The 22,440-nt window shown below is 49.2% G+C and overlaps 1 protein-coding gene across 1 annotated transcript in view; it reads right to left on the reverse strand.

Annotated features, from left to right (window-relative positions):
* The window catches only part of SRCAP (Snf2 related CREBBP activator protein), an 845,719-nt gene that overhangs the window by 219,217 nt on the left and 604,062 nt on the right, over positions 1–22,440 (reverse strand). Inside the window, 1 exon segment of the mRNA XM_029606814.1 lies at positions 20,531–20,817. Coding sequence (XP_029462674.1) covers positions 20,531–20,817 — 287 coding nt within the window.

A 22,440-nucleotide genomic window follows, 5' to 3' on the forward strand; every position in this document is an offset into this window, starting at 1 on the left:
ATCCAAATAAAAAACCTTGGTTCTCACCTGAACTTAGAAACCTCAAGTCCCGCCTTAGAAAGGCCGAACGATGCTGGCGCAAACTCCCCTCCCCAGCACACAAGACAACCTACTACCAACTTATGCATGAATACAGAAACACCATTCTTGTCACTAAACGAGAATACTATTCCAAAAAAAATACATGGTTTCCAACACAACCCCAGAGCCCTCTTTTCATTGATCACAAACCTTACCAACTCTTCCTCAACACATACCCAAATCCCCACCTCTAAGAACCGCTGCAACGAACTGGCTCTTTTCTTTAAAAACAAAGTTTCCTCCCTCACCGCACACTTCTCCCCTAACCCCAATAATCTGAACCTACCCCTCCTCAACTCATTCCCGTCTACCTTGTCTACCTTTGAATCATCCTCCACCCTGGAAATAGAAAACATCCTTAAAAAAATGAAACCATCCTCTCATCCTGCTGAAACCATCCCCTCTAAACTTCTTCTTTCCACTCCGAAAACTCCAAACCCCTTTCTGTCTTACTGAACTGCTCACTAGAACAAGGCATTGTTCCCAACCCACTCAAGCATGCAGTAGTTAAACCTATCCTTAAAAAACCCAATCTTGACCCCACCACCCTCTCTAATTTCAGACCCATTTCCAACCTTCCCCTCCTCGCTAAAACCCTAGAAAAGCTTGTTAACTCTCGCCTTTCTGACTACATTGAACAACACAACATTCTACCCCCTACACAACATGGCTTTCGAAAGCACCTGAGCACCGAAACTTTACTCCTCTCTCTTACTGACACCATTATCAAGGGAACTGACTCTGGTACCTCCTACCTCCTTGCTATGTTAGACATCTCTTTTAACCACACCATCCTCCTTAACATCCTAAACAGTATCGGTATCACTGGAGTTGCACTCTCCTGGCTTAAATCATATCTACAAAATCGCCAATTTACAGTTCTCCTAGACAACAACGAATCTGATGCCATTAAACTGGATCAGGGTGTTCCCCAGGGCTCCTCTCTCTCCTCTACCTTATTTAACATTTACATGCTTCCTCTCTCCACCCTCCTCACTACTCTTGGCATCAAACACTTCATCTACGCAGATGATGTGCAAATCCTCTTCCCTTTCTCTAACTCTCTTAACTCAGCCCTCCAAAACTGGGAATCATGCCTTACCGCCATCAACAAACTCCTCACTGACATGCACCTTGCTCTCAACCCCCAAAAGACTGAACTCCTTATCATTTCCACAAAACTACCCTTCCCTTCCTCCATCCTACTCCTCCACCACCTTCCACCCACACATCCGCAACCTTGGTGTTCTTCTTGATAATCAACTCTCTTTCAAACCCCAAATCAAAGCCATCTTAAGTGACTGCTATTTTAAACTGCAAACCATCAGAAAACTCAGACCCCTCCTGCACTTCTCAGATTTTTGCACAGTAGTTCAATCTATCATCCTCTCCAAGATCGATTACTGTAATGCTCTCCTACTCGGCCTCCCCTCCAGCCACACCAAACCTTTACAACTCCTACAGAACGCTGCTGCACGTATCCTTACCAACACTAGAAAAAGAGATCATATCACTCCTACCCTCTTTGATCTCCACTGGCTACCAATCCAATCTCGTATCCTGTTCAAAACTCTTTCCCTTATTCACAAAAGTATCACCAATGAAAACTACAATTGGCTCTGCCCCCCACTCCTTCCTCGCACATCCACCAGATCCACACGTCCTGCCCTCCAAGGAACACTCCACTCCCCCTCTATCAAACCCTACAAGCTAAAATATACAATGAATAGAGCTTTCTCCCTCGCCGCCCCCACTCTTTGGAACTCTCTCCCTCCAGATCTCCGCACGGAAACATCCACCCCAAAATTCAAAAAGAAACTAAAAACTCTGCTCTTTCAACAAGCCTACCCTCCCGCTACTCCATCCACATGATGTATTAAAACCTTTTTTCCATAAGACTGTTTGATTTCTCTTGTAAATATCTTGTACATATAGCTCATATCTATTATAAAACCTGTGTTTTCTGTATCTTTTGAAATAGCAAATGTTGCTTACCTGATGTAACAGGTGTTCTCACAGGACAGCAGGATGTTAGTCCTCACAAATGGGTGACATCGAGGATGGAGCCCACCACGGAAAACTTCTGTCAAAGTTTAACAGAACTTTGACTGGCCCCTACTGGGCATGCCCAGCAAGGCACTGACCCTGCAGCCAGCAGGGGTCTCCCTTCAGTCTGATTTTCAAAGCTACAGGCAGTGCCTAAAAAAGTAAAAACTAAAACGAACCCAACACCGCGGGGTGGCGGGCGGGGTTTCGTGAGGACTAAAATCCTGCTGTCCTGTGAGAACACCTGTTACATCAGGTAAGCAACATTTGCTTTCTCACAGGACAAGCAGGATGGTTGTCCTCACAAATGGGTGAGTACCGAGCTGAGGATGTCCTGACTTGCACCAAATGCACCCAACGACGTGCAACAGGCACAACAACTGGGGTGGAATTTGGTAAAGGGCATCCGCACCCTACCGGGAAGGTGGAAGGGTGTTGGTACATCATGTTGGAAAAAGGTTACGCAAGACAGATTGGCCGAAGATGGAGTCCTGTCTTCCAGCTTTGTCCAAACAATAGTGGGCTGCAAAAGTATGGAGAGAACTCCAGGTTGCAGCCCTGCAGATGTCAGGAAGCGGCACCGATCGAAGGTGTGCTACCGAAGTCGCCATGGCCCTCACAGAGTGTGCTTTTACACGGTCTTGAAAAGGAATGCCAGCTTGCTGATAGCAGAAGGAGATGCAGTCCGCCAACCAGGAGGAAAGAGCCTGCTTACCCACAGGTTGTCCTAACTTGTTAGGATGGAAGGAGACAAATAATTGAGTGCTCTTCCTGTGAGCAACTGTACGGTCTAGATAAAAAGCTAGAGCCCGTTTGCAGTCTAGGGTATGCAGAGTCTGTTCTCCGGAGTTGGAGTGGGGCCTGGGAAAAAAGATAGGTAGTATTATGGATTGATTGATATGAAACTCAGAAACTACCTTAGGTAAAAATTTAGGGTGAGTGCGGAGTACCGCCCTGTCTTGCAGGAGTTTAGTGTAAGGCGGATAGGTGACTAAGGCCTGTAACTCACTAACCCTGCGAGCTGAAGTGATAGCCAACAGGAATAATACTTTCCATGTGAGATACTTCAATTCACAGGAGTGCAGAGGTTCGAAAGGCGGTTTCATTAGAAGACCAAGAACCAGATTAAGGTCCCAAGATGGGGCCGGAGGACGTAAGGGTGGCTTCAGATGGCGCAAGCCTTTAAGAAAGCGTGTTACCAGGGGTTGTACTGAAATAGGGGCACCCTCTATACCTTTATGGAAAGCGGCTACCGCACTGACATGCATCCTAATGGAAGAGGTTTTAAGACCTGATTCCGATAGATGCCATAAATAGTCCAAGAACTTAGAGATTGGACAGGAAAGGGGATCAAGGGACTGAGAAGTGCACCATGATGTGTACCTTTTCCATTTATATGAATAGGATCTTCTGGTGGAGGGCTTTCGTGAAGCTATCAGGACACGAGAAACCGAATCTGAAAGGTTGAAAGGCTGAAGGACTAACCTTTCAACATCCATGCCGTCAGGGACAAGGCTTGGAGGTTGGGATGGAGGAGGCATCCACCGTTTTGAGTGAGCAGATGCGGATCCGTTCCCAGAGGGATGTGCCTGCGGATGGAGAGATCCTGGAGTATGGGAAACCACACCTGGCGTGGCCAGTGGGGTGCTATCAGGATCATGGTTCCTCCGTCCTGGCGAAGCTTCACGAGAGTCCTTGACAGAAGAGGAAGTGGAGGGAATGCATAGAGCAGACCTGTCGTCCACTTGAGGGAGAAGGCATCCCTCGGCCGAGAGTGCTGGCTCCGAATGAGAGAGCAGTAATCGTCCACTTTGTGGTTCTGAGGGGACGCAAAGAGGTCTATGCGGGGAGAACCCCACTTGTGAAACAGAGAGGTCGCTACCAGAGGATCGAGTGACCACTCGTGTGGTTGGAAGACACGGCTCAGCTGGTCTGCCAATACATTGTCTACTCCCGGCAGGTAAGTGGCCCTGAGGTACATGGAGTGGGAGAGGGCTTCCGCCCAAATCTGCGCAGCTTCCTGACACAGAAGGAAGGAGCCTGTGCCTCCCTGCTTGTTTATGTACCACATGGCCACTTGGTTGTCCGTCTGGATTAAGATTATTTGATTGGATAGATGATCTTTGAAAGTTCTGAGCACGTAGCGGATTGCTCGAAGTTCCAAGAAATTTATCTGGTGTTCGGCTTCCTCTGGTGACCATAACCCTTGGGTTTGGAAATCGTCTACATGGGCCCCCCAACCGATGTGGGAAGCGTCGGTGGTTAGGATTACTTGTGGATCTGGTAGGAGAAAAGGTAAGCCCTGAAGGAGGTTGACTTGAGTCGTCCACCAGGTTAAAGACAGGCGTAGCGCTTGTGAAACTGTGACTATGGAGGACAGAGGCTGAAAAGCTTGAATCCATTGGTGTCGCAGAGTCCATTGTGTTACTCTCATGGCTAGTCGGGTCATGGGAGTGACTTGAACCGAGGATGCCATGTGTCCTAGGAGAATGAGGAATTGGCGAGCCGTGGCAGTGTGTTGAGACTGGAGCTGGCGAGCCAGGGACATGAGAGTTTGGACCCGTTGAAGTGGAAGGTAGGCCTTTGCCTGTAAGGTGTCCAAGTCTGCCCCAATGAAGGATAAGGTTTGAGATGGGACTAAGCAAGATTTCTCGTAATTGACAAGAAACCCTAAGGAAAGGAGTGTGTGAATTGTCAATTTTAGGGAGGATTGAGCAATCTGAGGGGTAGAGGCCCTGATTAGCCAATCGTCCAGGTAGGGGTAGACGTGGACACCTTCCTTCCTGAGGAATGCTGCTACCACTACGAGACATTTGGTAAAGACTCGTGGAGCAGATGCCAGACCGAAAGGTAGTACCCGGTACTGATAATGGTCGCGGCCTACCAGAAAACGCAGATACCTGCGATGAGATGGTGTTATGGCAATGTGGGTATAAGCGTCCTTGAGGTCGAGAGAGCACAGCCAATCCCCCTTTTGCAGCAGAGGGAGCAGCGCGCCCAGGGTTACCATCTTGAACTTTTCTTTTTGAAGGTACTTGTTGAGGGCCCGAAGGTCCAGAATGGGACGTAGCCCCCCTGATTTCTTTGGTATTAGGAAGTATCTGGAATAGAATCCTGTCCCTTGTTGACAGGGAGGGACGGGTTCTATAGCATTTGATTGTAGAAGAAGGGATACTTCTTGTTGTAATTGAGCCAACTGGCTGGTTAGACTCCATGCCTGAAGGGGCGGGGAGTCTGGCGGGAGAGCCATGAAGTTGAGGTGGTAACCCTGTGCGATAATTGCTAACACCCAGTGATCTGAGGTGATCTGTTTCCAACGGTGTAAGAAGTGGAACAGTCGACCCCCCACAGGGATGTATGGAAGAGGGATCTGGCATGTGCTCAGTAGAGGGAAGTCAAAGGCCCGCCGCAGGCCCAGGAGGTGGGGCTACAGTAGGTCTTTGCTTTCTTGGCTGGCGAGGCTGAGGCCTGTTGGAGGACCGTGCAGGATGAGGCCTAGCTGATGGAGGATAATAGCGACGTGGTCGGAAGAACGACTTCTTAGAGTCCTTCTTTGGTGGTTGCTTGGAGGACACGTCAGGTGGGACAGACGAGAGTTGTTTCAACGTCTCATGGTGATCTTTTAACTCTGCCACAATCTGTTGAATTTGTTCTCCAAACAAATTGTCGCCTAAGCAGGGTAGATCAGCAAGACGATCCTGGACCTCTGGGCGAAGGTTAGACACCTTTAACCAAGCCCAACGTCTGGCTGAGATGGCTGTGGCTGAAACTTTTGTGGAAGCATCGAATATGTCGTAGGCAATTCTAATCTCGTGCTTCCCTGCCTCAAATCCTTTATGAAGAAGGGCTTGAAGCTGTGGTTGGTACTGGTCCGGCAACGTGTCAGCATAGTCTTGCATCTGCTTAAGGATGGCTCTGTTGTATTGAGTCATGTAAAGTTGATATGAAGCTATGCGTGAAATCAACATAGCTCCATGATATACTTTTCGTCCCACACTATCCAGGAATTTATTGTCCTTGGTAGGTGGAGTGGAAGAGTGTGGCTTAAGACGTTTGGCCTTCTTCTGCGCAGACTCAACCACAACAGAACGATGATCCAGTTGAGGCTTTTGAAAACCTGGTGCTGACTGGACAAGATATGTGGAGTCAGCTTTTTTGTTAACTGGTGAAATAGATGAAGGAGATTCCCAGTTTTTCTTTAGCAGATCCAAAAACACCTGGTGAATAGGGATGGAAGCGATGATTTTTGGAGCATCCAGAAATTGGAGTAGTTCCATCATCTGGTGTCTGTCATCGGCTTCAGATTGCAACTGAAAAGGTACAACTTCTGACATCTCTTTTACAAAATTAATGAAAGAGAGATCCTCAGGAGGAGATCTTTTTCTACTCTCTGTAGGAGATGGTGGTGAAGGCAAATCTGTGTCAGAAGATGTATCATCAATCATCATCACCCCAGGTATCGTAGGGATCATGTGGGACTTGAAGCCCTGAAGGACCTGGTTGAGGCTCTGAAGGCATCGATGGAAATCTAGATGGAATCGGTGCTGCAGGTGGAACTAGGAATGGCATAGAGGGCTTCGGCGCTGCCGATGGAATCGGTGCCGGACGCGGAATCGATGGAGCCGAAGGATAAATCGGTGGAGATATACCAGAAGGTACCGATGGAACCACCCCGGAAGGGGGAATCCGGAACGGTGTTTCTCCTGCCGATGGGAATCCAGTCGGAGACGGTGGTGTTGTCGATGGTACTGGAATTACCGATGGAAGGGCCGTCATAAGTGCCTCCATGCGGTGCAGTAGAGGTGCTAGAGCTTGCACCCACGGCTCGGTGGTCGATTCCCTCCTCGGTGGCGAAGTCGGTGCCGGCGTCGGAGACGGTGCCGATGGAGGTTGTAATTTCTTCATCGCTTTCTCGATGGCCTCCTGGACCAGCCGGTCCAGTTCTGCCCGGAGACCAGGGGTAACAATACCCGGCTCGACGGGAGAGGGAGGCTGAGGCAAGGCCGGAGGGACCACCGTAACCGGTGGGATCACGGCCCCCACACCCCGAGAGGGTGAGGGTTTCCTCGGTGCCTGCGAACGAGACGTGGAGGGTGTCCGGTCTGATCGCGGCTTCTTAGTCGGTGGCTCGGCTTGAGCGGAGGTCGATGGCTGTGGATCCTCGACAGGCCGAGACTTGTGCCGTCGATGGCGATGCTTTTCTTTCCGATCCCCTCGCCCATCCGGGGAAGGGACGGGAGTCGACGGCCGAGAAGCGATCGATGGCGGACGGTCACCGGGGGGTTGACGGTGATGGTGCAACTTCGACGGTGCCGGTTCCGATGACGTCGATGCTATCGATGGCGTTGGGGTGGGTGCATGGAAGAGGAGCCCCATCTTCTCCATCCTGGCTTTGCGACCTTTGGGTGTCATTAAGGCACATTTGGTGCAAGTCAGGACATCATGCTCACTACCCAAACACATAACACAAACCCTGTGGGGGTCTGTGATTGACATAGTCCGGGTGCAATCCGGACAACGACGGAACCCCGTTGCCATGGCTGTAAGCCAAAATTTAGCCTGGGGATCGGTAAGTGCCAACAGGCCTCGAGGGCCAAAATCGACGGTAGTCGATGGAAAATGGCAAAAAACTTACCGGATTCCGTAAAGATGACAAAAATTTGTCGAAGGGAGACCCCTGAGGGGCAAATTTTCTTAGGAAATTAATTTCCAAATTCCTGTCAGGAACGTGGTAAGAGAGCTCCTTTCACCGCGTGGCAACTGCTGCGCGGAAAAAAGAAGACTGAAGGGAGACCCCTGCTGGCTGCAGGGTCAGTGCCTTGCTGGGCATGCCCAGTAGGGGCCAGTCAAAGTTCTGTTAAACTTTGACAGAAGTTTTCCGTGGTGGGCTCCATCCTCGATGTCACCCATTTGTGAGGACAACCATCCTGCTTGTCCTGTGAGAAACCTTTATCTCTAATTTTATAGTTACTGTTCTAGGAAATGCTCTGTCTACCATTTGTTTCTTGTAATACCTTTTTAATTCTAATTTTATAGTTAATGTTCCATGTAAAGGCTCTGCCTACCTTTTTTGAGTTAATTGTACACCGATTCGATGTGCAAACGGTTGTCGCTATATAAAAAATGTTAAATAAATAAAATAAATTTGAACTTGCATATTAAAAAATAACAGATTTATGCCTAAAGAAACGCTGTAGGACCTAATCCCTATCAGGTTCAAGAACAAATGTTACTATTAGAGTAGCCAAATTAATTTCTTCTGTAATAGATTTCTCCAAAATCATAGTTAAATTATCCATATCCAATGGTGAACCTTGCTGTGATGTCATTACAGATTCTTTCTTAAAGTTTGGAGTATAGTAGGCATTGGATATAGGTGGTAGTGCCTGTTCTGGAATCTTTAACATTTCCAGAAAATATCTTTTCAACATATCCTTAGAAGGAACTGATTAGAATTTAGGAACATTTATATATCTTAAGTTGCGCTTTCTTAAAGTATTTTCCAAATTCTCAATTTTGGAGGCTATTTGCGTATTCTTCTTAGTTACTGACAATTGCAATCCTTTAATCGATTGAACCTGTCTTATTTTCCTCACAGAGATCTTTAGTTTGAGTCTTAACTGTTTCCAAAGATATAAGTCTAGTCTCCATATAGGAAAATTAGTTTCTTACCTGATAATTTTCGTTCCTGTAGTACCAAGGATCAGTCCAGGACACCTGGGTTGTGACTCCGCACCAGTAGGTGGAGACAGAGCAAGATCTGTCGGACTTGGCTACATATAGCGACGTGCCTCTCACAGCCCCTCAGTCTTACGTAATGTCAAAGTAGACAAAATCCAGAACAACAAACTAGCTAAATAACTAATATCAACAGGGAGCCATTCAAGGACCCCCAACTGGAACAGGACCCCCAAACCGAGGGAGCGAAACCAAGAATCAGAATAGCTATCAAAACTGACTCTCCGTTACTTCAGCACCGCAAACGATGGGCGGGATCCTGGACTGATCCTTGGTACTACAGGAACGAAAATTATCAGGTAAGAAACTAATTTTCCTTTCCCTGTAAGTACCAGGATCAGTCCAGGACACCTGGGATGTACCAGAGCTAAATTACCGAGGGTGGGAAGCAGAGAGTCCCGCTCGGAGTACCCTCTCTCCAAAACCCCCGGAATCAGTAGCCTGAACATCCAAACGATAATGTCTAATGAAGGTATGTAACGACTTCCATGTAGCCGCCCTGCAAATCTCTTGAGGCGACACCTGAGAAGATTCCGCCCAAGACGCAGCATGAGCTCTCGTCGAGTGAGCCCTGAGACCGATCGGGATAGGCTTCCCTCGTAGAACGTACGCTGAGCCGATGGCCTCCTTAAGCCACCGGGCGATTGTCGTCCTGGAGGCCGGGCCCCCTTTCTTTGGACCAGAGAACAGCACAAAGAGATGATCGGACACCCGGAAAGGGTTAGTGACTTCCAGGTAACGGAGGAGGACTCTCCGCACATCCAACTTCCGTAATTCCTTCCATTTCGGGTCCGAGTATTCCCCACCCGTGAAAGCGGGAAGCTCAATTGACTGGTTCAAATGAAACGGTGACACCACTTTTGGCAAAAAAGACGGAACCGCCCGCAGGGAAACTCCCGAATCTGAAATCCGCAAGAATGGCTCCCTACAAGACAAAGCCTGCAACTCCGAGACTCTCCGAGCCGAGGTAATCGCAACCAGAAAAACGGTCTTCAACGGAAGATCCTTAAGAGTAGACCGCTTTAAGGGTTCGAACGGAGCCACACACAAAGTGGAAAGGACCCAATTAAGATTCCAAGAGGGACACGGATGATGTAGTGGCGGGCGAAGATGCTTAGCCCCCCGAAGAAAACGAGAGACATCCGGATGCAGGGCCAGAGAGGAACCGCGAACCTTACCCCGCAAACAACCAATTGCTGCCACCTGTACGCGAAGAGTACTACACGAAAGCCCTTTGGAAAGACCGGCCTGAAGAAAAGCCAGGACATCAGAGACGGAGGCGGAGATGGGATCCAGCCCTCGGCGTACACACCAATCCTCAAAGATTACCCAGACACGGACATAAGCCAAGGACGTAGACTGCTTTCTGGACCGCAGCAACGTGGTCACCACCGCATCTGAATAGCCTTTTCTCTTCAGGCGCTGCCTCTCAAAAGCCATGCCGCGAGACAAAAGTGATCCGCATCCTCCAAACAAACTGGGCCCTGACGGTGGAGGCCCGCAAACCCCTGGAGACGAAGGGGAGCATCCACCGAGAGCTGAACGAGATCCGCAAACCAAGGGCGCCGTGGCCACTCCGGTGCTACCATGATCACGTTGGATGGGTGCAATTCTATGCGCCTTAGGATCTTGCCTATCATTGGCCACGGAGGAAACACGTACAGTAACATGTTCGGCCAAGGAAGAACCAACGCGTCGACGCCCTCGGCTCCTCGCTCCCGACGTCGACTGTAAAACAGAGGAGCCTTCGCGTTGTGCCACGTGGCCATCAGGTCCATGTGGGGCAGCCCTCACCTTTCGCAAATGAGGCGAAACGCATCGTCCGCCAACTCCCATTCCCCGGGGTCTAGGTGGTGTCGACTGAGAAAGTCTGCCTGAACATTGTCGACCCCGGCAATGTGGGACGCTGCGATGGAGCTGAGATGGCGCTCTGCCCAGCTCATCAGAAGCTGCGCCTCTTCCGCCACGAGTGGACTCCTTGTCCCCCCTTGGCGATTGATGTACGATACCGTTGTTGCATTGTCCGACAACACGCGGACCGCCTTCCCCCGGACAAATGGGAGGAAGGTCTGCAGAGCCAGGCGTACCGCTCTTGTTTCCAGACGGTTGATGGACCACTGCGACTGGACGGAGGACCACCGACCCTGTACCGACTTGTCTAGGCAGACTGCTCCCCAACCGGAGAGGCTGGCATCCGTCGTCACCACTGTCCAGTCGGGAACTAGCAGAGATACTCCGCAAGTGAGATGGTCCGAATCGAGCCACCAGTGAAGACTCTCCCTCGCCTGGGCCGTGAGCGGAAGCGGTAGGTGAAACTCTTCCGACACTGGCTTCCATCGGGAAAGCAACGCAGATTGTAATGGTCGTAGATGAGCAAAAGCCCAAGGAACCAACGCCAGTGTGGACGCCATAGACCCCAGAACCGTCAGATAATCGCAAACCAGTGGCAGCTGAAGACTCAATAATCGACGCACTTGAGACTGAAGCTTGCGTGCACGATCCGTGGACAGAAATACCTTGCCCTGCTTTGTGTCGAATAGTGCTCCCAGGTATTCCAAAGACTGGGTAGGGACTAGCTGACTTGTTGAGATTGACGACCCAACCTATGGTCTGTAACAGCTGGAGGACTCTGGCCACCGCCTGACGGCAACGACCCTCGGACTTGGCCTGAATCAGCCAATCGTCCAAGTAGGGGTGTACCAGAAACCCCTCTCGTCGAAGTTGTGCCGCCACCACTACCATCACCTTCATAAACGTGCGAGGAACCGTGGCGAGTCCAAAGGGGAGAGCCCGAAACTGGTAGTGCCTGCCCAAGATGCAAAATCTGAGGAACCTCTGGAAAAACGGCTGGATGCCGACGTGGAGGTACGCCTCTGTGAGATCTAAGGAGGCCAGGAATTCGCCTGGATGAACCGAGGCAATCACCGACCGAATCGTTTCCATCTTGAAGCGTGGAACGCGCAGGCATTTGTTTACCCCTTTGAGATCCAAAATTGGCCGGGACGTGCCGTCCTTCTTCGGCACGATGAAGTAAATGGAATAACGTCCTGTGCCTTGCTGATTGGGAGGTACGGGGAAGATTGCTCCTAAATCTTCTAGGCGCCGGAGGGTGCTTAGCACTGCCGCCGTCTTTCTTGGGCACTTGCAGGGCGACATCAGGAATTTGTCTGCTGGAGTCCGTGCAAAATCTAACGCGTAACCGTGCCTTATGACGTTGAGGACCCACTGGTCGGACGTTATTTTGGCCCATTCCTCGAAAAACAAGGTCAACCTCGCCCCTACGTTTGGAACGCAGGCCTGTGGCTGCCTTAAGGAATGGGCCAGCCGTATCTCATTGAGAGGCCTTGGGCCCCGTGCCGGACGGGGCTCCTCCCTGTCTGCCGTAACGCTTCCCCTGAAAGGACTGCGGCCACGAGGAGGCCCGGGAAGAAGTCGAGCAATAAGAGGGACCAGAGGACCTCTGAGGACGAGATCTCGTTACCTCGGAAACGGGACCTAGCAGAATAGGAGGACCGGGCTCTGGACCTGTCTTCTGGGAGCTTAAAAGCCCTGTTCTCTCCAAGGGAAAGCATCAGATCATCCAACTCCTTACCGAATAACAACTTTCCCTTGAAGGGCAGTGCTCCAAGGTGAGCCTTGGAGGATCCATCCGCCGCCCAATTGCGAAGCCAAAGCAAGCGGCGCGCCGAGACAGCAGAGACCATGGATCTAGCCGAAGTACGCAGTAGATTGTAGAGAGCATCCGCACTATAAGCAATGGCAGCCTCCAGTCGACCCGCCTGAGTGGCCTCTTCAGGAGAAAGACCTGCATTCGCCTGTAGAACTTGGGCCCAGCGCAAACTAGCCCGCATGGCATAGTTACTACAGATGGCAGCCCAGACCCCCAGCGCTGAAACCTCAAAGATCTTCTTGAGCTGCACCTCCAGCTTCCTGTCCTGTATGTCTCTAAGGGCTGTGGCCCCTGTGACCGGAATCGTGGAACGCTTCGTTACCGCCGACACCGCCGAATCCACCTTCGGAAGCCGTAGAAGTTCCAGTGCGTCCTCCGGCAGGGGGTAGAGCTTATCCATTGCCTTGGTTACCTTCAGCCCCAGCTCAGGAGTATCCCATTCCCGAAACAAGATGTCAGACACCGAGAAATGGAATGGGAAGGCCACCGCTGGACCAGTGGAGCCCCAGCAAGACTGGGTCCATGTTTGCTCCAGGGCGCGAGACTGTCGGTGGGGCTTCTACCCCTAACTCGTTGAGGATAGCCGGGATAAGCGGGGACAGCTCGTCTCTGCGGAAAAGTCGTACCACCTTAGGGTCATCCCCATCACCGGCTTGCGATGGTTTGCCCGGACCAGTCTGGGCAGAACTGTCCCCTGACGCTCCATTGGCCCCCCCCCCCCAGGGGCTCGCCGGGTGGATCCACCTCATCTTGTGAGGTGGATTCAGATTCCGTATCCTGCGGGACACCTCTTGGTGGCCGCTTTCCTGTTGCTGGAGCCGAGGAAAAATCTGGGGCCTCCCGGGATTTTTTCTTCCGTGGACCATCCCTTTTGGTGTGGCCATGCTTCTCCTTGCGCCTGCGGCCCTTGTATTTTAAAACCTTGCGCAGCAGGAGGGCAAAATCAGCCGAAAACGACGACCCCAAATCCGAGGAGTCCCCTTCCTCGCTAGCCTCATCCTGGGACTCAGCCCCCCCGGGGCGACCCCCCCCCCCCTCCGAAGGCCTTTGCTGAGGAGACAATGCGGGAGGCACGGCAGAATCCCCTGCAGGTTCCCGCGCAATTTCGCGGGCTGACGCCAAGATGGCCGCCACTCCCACGCTGAGCGGGAAGGGGTCAGCCGGCATGACAGAAGCGGCAAGATCGCGCGACGGCGACCGTACCGACCGGGGTCGGCCCCCCCTGCCTGTCCCGGAACGGTCCCTCCCCGCCCGGGATGCAGGCGGAGCAAATCCCTTTACGTGAGAGCCGCAAGCGCGGCAAACCGTTCCCCTCGGCATCCTCGCGGTCGCGGCGGGACGGACGGGCAAAAGGAAAAACTAAATTAAACTAAATTAATTCTTACCGCCGAAAAAAACTCCCCTCCCCTCGCCGAGCAGAGGACCCCCCCCCCGGCGAAGAAAACGGAGAGCCGGCACAAGCAGAAAAAAAATTCAAAGTACACTTCTTTTTTTTTTTTTTTTTTACTCAAACCTGCTGTTGTCCAGGGTCCTGGGGCTCCTGCTCCTGTTGGGGGTGAGTGAACAGGGCTCCCCGGTGTCACCCCCGACGCTGCTGCCTTGGTAGGCCGGGTCCTCGACCCTCAGCAGCGGCCTCAACCAGGGGGGGATGGTCCCCTCAGAACCTTCCCACCCCCCTGGGAGGCAGGACGGACAGCTTCCTTTTGCCTACTCTCACCATAAATTAGTATAATAAATTTTCTTTAGAAAACCAAAACCAATAAACCAAAAATGACCCTGACTAACTAACTATCAGTCCTCAGGGCACTCAGAGGCTGTGACTGCACCTGCACCACCTACTGGAGACAGAGTAAGACTGAGGGGCTGTGAGAGGCACGTCGCTATATGTAGCCAAGTCCGACAGATCTTGCTCTGTCTCCACCTACTGGTGCGGAGTCACAACCCAGGTGTCCTGGACTGATCCTGGTACGTACAGGGAACCTTAATTTTAATTTCCATAGGATTAAGCTGTGAATAAATCATCTTACTCAGACCTTCAATGGCACTCCATATAGACTCTAGTGTAATATGGGTTGGTCTTACCAGAAAAGCTGGAAAATTAGATGTTCCATTGACTGAGGAATTGTTACTTGCCTCAGCAACTTCCACACCATCTCCAAACTCAGCTCCCCACACAAAAAGCAAGATGTACTGGGAGCTTGAATGCCAGAAGCAACCGTAAATCCTCCTGCCTCCGTTGAGGAAGGAAGAAACTCTGTCTCGGGATTTGGCGGGGGAGTCCAAACGCCAGTCGAAGAGGTGATTGATAAATCAAAGGAGAGGGCGAGTGACTTTTTCCTGCTCCTCTCCCAGCAATTCTACCGGCTGTCTCAATCCTCGTATTATGTGGGCATCCATCAGCCCGCTCTTAGGTAAACAGAAAGGGCTGCAGCTGTAGCCCTGTCCTTCACATGTCTCTTTTGAGATGAATGCGGCATTGCAGAAGTTAGAGCGGCAGGACGCCCAAGATCAGCGTTGTGCCACCATCTTAGAGAGGCTACTCCCTCAGGATCTTTCTTTTGTAAGCCCGTAGCATCACCCCTGTCCACACAGAACATCTTAAGAGTCTGAATCAACAGACTCAGAAATTCATCTTTGTGGAAAAAAAAAACATGAAGTAGAGTCCGATGTGGCTCCAAATCAGGTGAAATTTCTCCCTCTTCTAGAGGGGAGAAAACCAAGTCCCCATTGGAGTCATCTGACGTATCAATATTCACAAGTTCTTTTTTACTCAACGCACAATTAAACTCTGGAATTTGTTGCCAGAGGATGTGGTTAGTGCAGTTAGTATAGCTGTGTTTAAAAAAGGATTGGATAAGTTCTTGGAGAAGTCCATTACCTGCTATTAAGTTCACTCAGAGAATATCCACTGCCATTAGCAATGGTAACATGGAATAGACTTAGTTTTTGGGTACTTGCCAGGTTCTTATGGCCTGGATTGGCCACTGTTGGAAGCAGGATGCTGGGCTTGATGGACCCTTGGTCTGACCCAGTATAGCATTTTCTTATGTTCTTATGTAACAACTCCAGGGATAGCCTACCTATTTGCCCGCAGTGGCTGACAAATGGGAGACCCGAACTTGCGATCCCTTCTTAGTTGGTTGATTTGCCTCCGCTGGGCTCCCCTGCAGAAAATTCTGCAGGCCCTGGAAAAATTCCACCCAGCAGGAGGAGGATGGATCTATACTGAGGCCCATATGCCCAAATCTGGCACACTCTGACCCCTCTCTCTCAGGGATGCCTCTGCCATCCGGAGAAGGTGGGAGAGGTACTGTTGCTGTGTCACCTCCCACCCCACTCTTTTCTGGAGCCAACATAGGCCGAGGGGGCTGTCCCAACATTGGCAAAATCTATAGTAGCCAAATTGCCTTGAGCATCTAAACAGCGCTGAAACAAACAGAGAGAGTGATGGCTGGATTGCCCTTAAATGGCAAGCCTCAGATATCATGGCGCTTAGACATTTTGTCCCTGGCGCCATAGTTTTACTGCACTCTGCTCTAGGTGGCCTCAAGAGTGCACCCCCAACAGCGCCTATGGCCTTATGCACACCATCATGTGCATGCCCATGCCCACGTCAGGACACTGCCACATGGCGAGAACGCACATAAGTGTGTGGGAAAAAAAAATGCCGCTGCATTCTACCACATGACTGACAGAACCGAGCCTCAGAAGCAGGGCCTAGCTGAAAGTTGCTTAACTTACCGAGCCTGAGCCACCTCCATTCTACACTTAACTCCCCAGAGAAGTGAGAAGGAAAAAGGGTTGAGAGGAAAAACCCAAGGGAAGGAGGACCCAGTAAGGGAAAAAAAGAGGGGACCTAAAACTTCCATACTATTTTTTTCTTTTTTACCTGAGCTCAGCACCCCCCTGGCTGAGAGCAAAAGTGTGTCAATGGCGAACACTCCCCCGTCCTCTTTTCAGCCTTTTTATTTTTTTTTTAAAGTCTATGCCTGGTTAGGTTTCTATATTTAAAGCGTTCAACTGAGGGAGGGACCAAATATATGTCACCTCAGGAGCTTGCATCTGAATCTCCACATCCCTCTAACTTTTGAATACCCTTAGAGAATCTTCCTAATGCCTAAAAGCTATCTCCATTTCCTTATAAACCATGCCAGACCAGCCCAAACACATGGGTTATGTCCCCCTACCTGCAGATGGAGACAGAGAAGAAACGCTCAAAGCTGACTTCACTCCCCTTCAAATCTTCAGAATTTCTTTGTCTTCAGCAGATGGTACAGACATGTGGACTGATGCAGCTAGGAGTAGGCCACTCCCTATAAAGCTACTCACTTAGGTTCCCAGTAGAGTGTAGGCAGATTCTTGGGAAGCAATGGTCCTGTTGTGACTGATTTTCCCTTCCCCCATGGGAAGATGTAGTAGGCCACATTGACAAACTGTAACGTAGTAAATCACCTGGACCGGATGGAATATATACCCCAGGGTTCTGAAAGAACTCAAAAACGAAATTTCAGACCATCCAAAGGACCGAAGAACGCAAATGTTTCTCCTCCTTTAGAAAACAAATTACATTTGGATGCAACATGAGCTGTCTCTCCTGAAGTTTCCCCTCGAAGACACCCTAAACATGCTACCTGCATCCGAAGCAAATTGTAGGCCAGCCTTTTTGACAATCCTGCCTGGAAAAAGGCTAAAATCTGAGACACCTCTGTACGCAAAGGATCGAGATCTTCCTCCATACACCACGACTCAATCACCTTCCAAACCCAGACATAAGCCAGGGAAGTAGAAGGCTGCTTGGCCTGCAATTAAGAAATAACCACTTCAAAGTACCCTTTCAGACGCAATAGCTTCCTCTCAAAAGCCAACCCATGAGACAGAAGCGATCCGCCTGATCTGAGAAGATGGGCCCTCTGGCGCAGCAACCCTTGCAGATGACCTAGTCTGAAGGGTCCATCCACCACGAGATGCACCAGATCGGCAAGTCATGAACGCTGCGGCCACTCTGTTGCTACCAACACTACCCTTCCTGGATGACGTTCTATTCATCTCAAGACTTGCCCAAGTAGGGGCCATGGAGGAAACATACAGCAGAATGTCTGATGGCCATGGGTGAACTAACACATCGATCCCTTTGGTTCTGACTTCTCTCCACCGGCTGAAGAACTGACTCACCTTGGCACTAACTCACAGAGCCATCAGATCCAACTGGGGCTTGCCCCATCTGGCCCGAATCCATAGCCTCTGTGGACAACTCCTATTCCCCGGGATCTAAACGCTGCTTGCTGAGAAAATCTGCTGCACATTGTCCACCCTGGCCATTTGCAATGCTGCTATGCCCGCCAGGTCCCACTCCACTCAGGCAAACAGTTCCTGAGCCTCCTGAGACACCTCAGGTCTCCTTGTCCTGCACCGATGGTTAATATATGCTACCATTGTTGCATTTTCAGAGAAAACTCACTGTTCGATCCCGTACCCACAGAAGAAATGAAAATAGCGCCAGGCGATCTTCTCTTGCTTTCAACCAATTTATAGACCATGACACTTCCCTTACTGACCATTGGCCTTGAACCATTCGACCATGGCAAACCACTCCCCAACCCTTGAGACTGGCATCTGTGGTCACTACCACCCAGTCCACCCCCTCTCTCCAGTTGGGATGTGATAACCACCAAGAGAGAATGGACCTGGTACCCCCCTGAAGTGGCAAAGGAAGTGGAAATTCCTCTAACAGTGGAATCCAATGGAACAAAAGCGCCCTTTGCAAAGGCCACATGTGAGCACATGCCCATGGCACCAACTCCAGCATAGAAACTATAGACTCCCAGGACCTGCAAATAATCCCAGACCCTGGATACCAGAAGCTATAATAGTCATGGACTGGAGCTTGGTCACTCTTTGATGTAAGAAAGATCTTGCCCACTCAAGCATCTAACAATGCTCCCAGATATTCCAGCGACTGGGACAGGCCCAGATTGCTCTTTGCCAGGTTCATTATCCAGCCCAGAAACTTCAGAGTCATGATCCGTTGCACCGAGCGATGACACGCCAACTCTGAATTTTCCCTAGTGAGCCAATTGTCCAAGTACGGATAATCAGAATCCCTTCCTTCCTGAGTGCCATGGAAACTACTACCATCACCTTTGTGAAAGTCCATGGTGCCATAGCCAAGCCGAATGGCAGAGCTCGAAACTAATAATGTTCCCCCAACTCCATAAACTGCAGAAACGTCCGATGATCTGGACATATGGGGATGTGCAGGTAGGCTTCTGTCAAGTTTAATGATGCCAGATACTCCCCTTTGCAAACAGGCATTATGACCACGCACACAGTCCCCAAGGAAAGAAGAAAAGGGTACTTCCCCTGTGTCCACTGGCAGATACCAATGAGGGTACCACAAAAGAGCTGAGGGAACCAGAACCTCTGGCTTTCAGCCCTCTGGATACTTTGGGTCGAGACTGCCAGGGATGACCAATCCCCCATTTGCCCAGCTCTACCCGAAGGATGGCCCATGAAGGCACCTTAGGGAGTTAATTATTTTTCTCTCCTCTTTATTATTCTTATATTTGTTTTTTAATCTAAACTCCAGACTGCAGGTGGCACTCTTGGTTATGTAGCAGTGTCTCAAAGTTTTTTTTCCTCTGACTCCATCTGCTGGTAGGGTGCAAAACCCACTTTTCTGGACTGATCTGGGGTATGATCAGGAACCACATATTATTGTAGATAATATGTTGAACTCGTCTGCTCAATGTTCGGTAACACTCAAAAAAGCAAATAGAATGCTAGGAATTACTAGGAAAGAATGGAGAATAATTTAAGGCTGGAATAATGTCTCTCACCCTGAAGAGATCCCATCTCCAACAATCAAATCTAGCAGAAAGCATTTTTGTGGAAGGGGTGGGGGGAAGCCTACTAGCACCTAGGAGCAAGATTTCCCCCAGCAGATTACTGCCGCTTATTACTTATCTGAGAGCTATAGGAGATCATGCCCCAAAATTAAAGGGTCACCAGCTCCTCTCTCCTGAAGAGCTTCCCTACTGAGGCATTATGCCTTTCTGAGCAGGCAATCTCCCCCCTTTGCCAGATTGGATATCTCATTTTCCTCTCGTCCAGTCAATTTTCTAGGACTGTCCAAGCCAGTGGAGTGTTCTAGCACTCTAAATTTGCCAAGTACAACCTAAGGTTCTTCCATGTGGTGACATGGATAAAGAATGGGAAGGGCTGCCCAAAGCAGGACCACCTTTTAGTTTTTTGTTTTTTTTTAAATAGGCTGCAGCAATCTTTAGCATCACAAGCCTAATTTGGCCTTAAGACAGCTTCATTTGTATAGAGAAGAGTTATTTCTGCAGGTTGTTCCCTTCATCGTTCCATTAGCAGACAGGGAGGGAGACATGCCTGTGATATCGCCTGCCGAAATAGAAATGGCTTCCTGAAATATTTTCCAGCATAAACATTCAAGGCCCTTTCCAGTCCTATTTTCCTATTATTTTCAATAATGCCTGAAGGTCCCTTCTATTCATAACTTTATGATTTTTAGATCTTTCTATGATTTTATAATTCCCAACATTGTACGAGTTTAGTCCTGCATTTGTACCAACAAAATATGACATCCCATGAGTAAAGAATTTTTAATGTTGATGGGAAAAAACAACCTTGATTTTTGAACCTGATACCATCCACCAATTTGAGAGGGTTTTTTTTTTTCCTTAATATGGAAAATGTGTGTTTCTTTAATGAATTCACTTTTCACAGCTACCCTATTCAAAATATATAATTTACTGTTATTTATTAATGTTACATTTCTCCTTTTTTGGTTTATCCATTTTCAATAACCTAAGATCATTGACAGGGCCAAGAATATAATCAGTGAAAAGAACTGACGTGTCAAACAGCTAGGAGTAGCTCCAAAAGGAAAAATAAACAAAGGGAGATTTCTGGAGGAAGGGGGAACAGTCATCAGGACAACTGGCTCTCTCCTATGTGAGACCCTTCCCTTACCTTTCTATGATGTGCTTTAGCTGTTCCATCCTCTGCTGGGGCTGCAAGATGGCATGATTGAGGGCTTCTGTCTGCTGCCAGTAGACAGCTGAACTGTGGGCATTCTGCTGCAGCTGAGCAGCACGACAGTAGGCATCGCCCACGCCAGGGGGTCTAGCAAAGAGGCTGCAGAGACGGAGAACCTCTGTGCCATAGACGGGAGAGAGGGCACAGTGCTGCTTGCTGATGCGAAACAGTCGCTCCAATCGTTCTTCTTTCTGTCTCTTCCGGGTCTCTTCAAGTGATTCCTGAGAAAGAAGGTGATGCATTTCAAGAGATGGCATAGTCATAACTAGGAACACAGCAATGGAGAAATTACTAGTTACCTGATAATTTCCTTTCCTTTAGTGAAGGGCAGGTCAGTCCCAATGAGTGGGTTATGCACCACTGCCAGCAGATGGAGATGGAGCAAAAGCTGAAGTTACAGCAATATAGGTCTGCCCTATCAGCCCTCCAGTACTTTCTGGAAAAACCAAACTGTGGAAAGACTGATTATACTTGAACATTACCACCAAGCAGCAAACATTCATGCTTCTCAACCAACAGGAACACTGAACTCAGTGAAAGAAAGGAACATATCTAGCAAACTAAGGGCTAGAGAAGTCATTTACCAGTTGAAAACGAAGAGAAGGAATCATACTCTGTATAGCTCGACCTAAGAAAGGCTAACCACAAATTCAAACACGTGCAGCTGAGAGCGGTTCTGGGACTGACCTAGCCTTCACTAAAGGAAAGGAAATCATCAGTTGAGTAGTAATTTCTCCTTCCTTAGCATTTGGGTAGGTCAATCCCAATGAGTGGGATGTACCAAAGCTAATCTCGAAAAGGGTAGGAGGCTGCCAGCAGTCCAGACAAAACTGCCTGTGAAAAGGCAGCATCCTCCCAAGCCCTAACATCCAAGTGGTAATGCTTGGAGAAGGAGAGCAAAGATGAACATGTTGCCGCTTGGCAAATTTCAACAGGCGACAACGAAGTTTCGCCCATGATACCGACTGAACCCACATGGAATGCGTTCTATTCTGTCTCGGTAAGGCAACTTTAGTAGCCACCTAAGCTTTCGTAACGACTTCCTTAACCCAGTGGGCTCCTTACTTACCTCCACAATGGAGCACGAATAGGCGATCAGACTTCCAAATAGCCTTAGTCATAAGAACATAAGAAATGCCCAGGATCCTGTTTCCAACAATGGCCAATCTAAGTTACAAGAACCTGGCAAGAACCCAACATTAAATAAATCTCAAGCTACTATTGCTTAATAATTAATAGCAGTTTACGGATTTTTCCTCTAGGAACTTATCCAAACCTTTTTTAAATCCATCTACACTGCCTGCTATAACCACATCCTCTGGCAATGAATTCCAGAGCTTAACTATGTGCTGAGTGAAAAAGGATTTTCTTCTATTTGTTTTAAATGAGCTACCTGCTTACCTCATGGAGTGCCCCTTAGTCTTTCTATTATCTGAGAGAGAAAATAACCAATTTACATTAACTTGTTCAAGTCCTTTCATGATTTTGTAGGCCCCTATCAGATGTCTCTTCTCCAAACTGAACAGCCCTAATTTCTTTAGCATTTCCTCATAGGGCAGTCATTCTATGTCCCTTACTTTGGTTGCCCTTTTCTGCATTTTCTCCTGTGCAGCTATATCCTTTTTGAGATGCGGTGACCAGAATTGCACACAGTATTCAAGATGCGGTCTCACCATGGAGCGATACCGAGGCATTATGACATCCATCGTTTTGACAATCCCTTCTTAATAATTCCTAAAATTCTGTTTGCTTTTTTGATCGCCACAGCAGACTGAACTGATAATTTCAATGTATTATCCACTATGATAGCAAGATCTCTTTCCTGGGTGGTAACTCCTAAGATA

Source organism: Rhinatrema bivittatum, chromosome 6 (genome assembly GCF_901001135.1).
Source record: "Rhinatrema bivittatum chromosome 6, aRhiBiv1.1, whole genome shotgun sequence".
Classification (NCBI taxonomy): Eukaryota; Metazoa; Chordata; class Amphibia; order Gymnophiona; family Rhinatrematidae; genus Rhinatrema; species Rhinatrema bivittatum.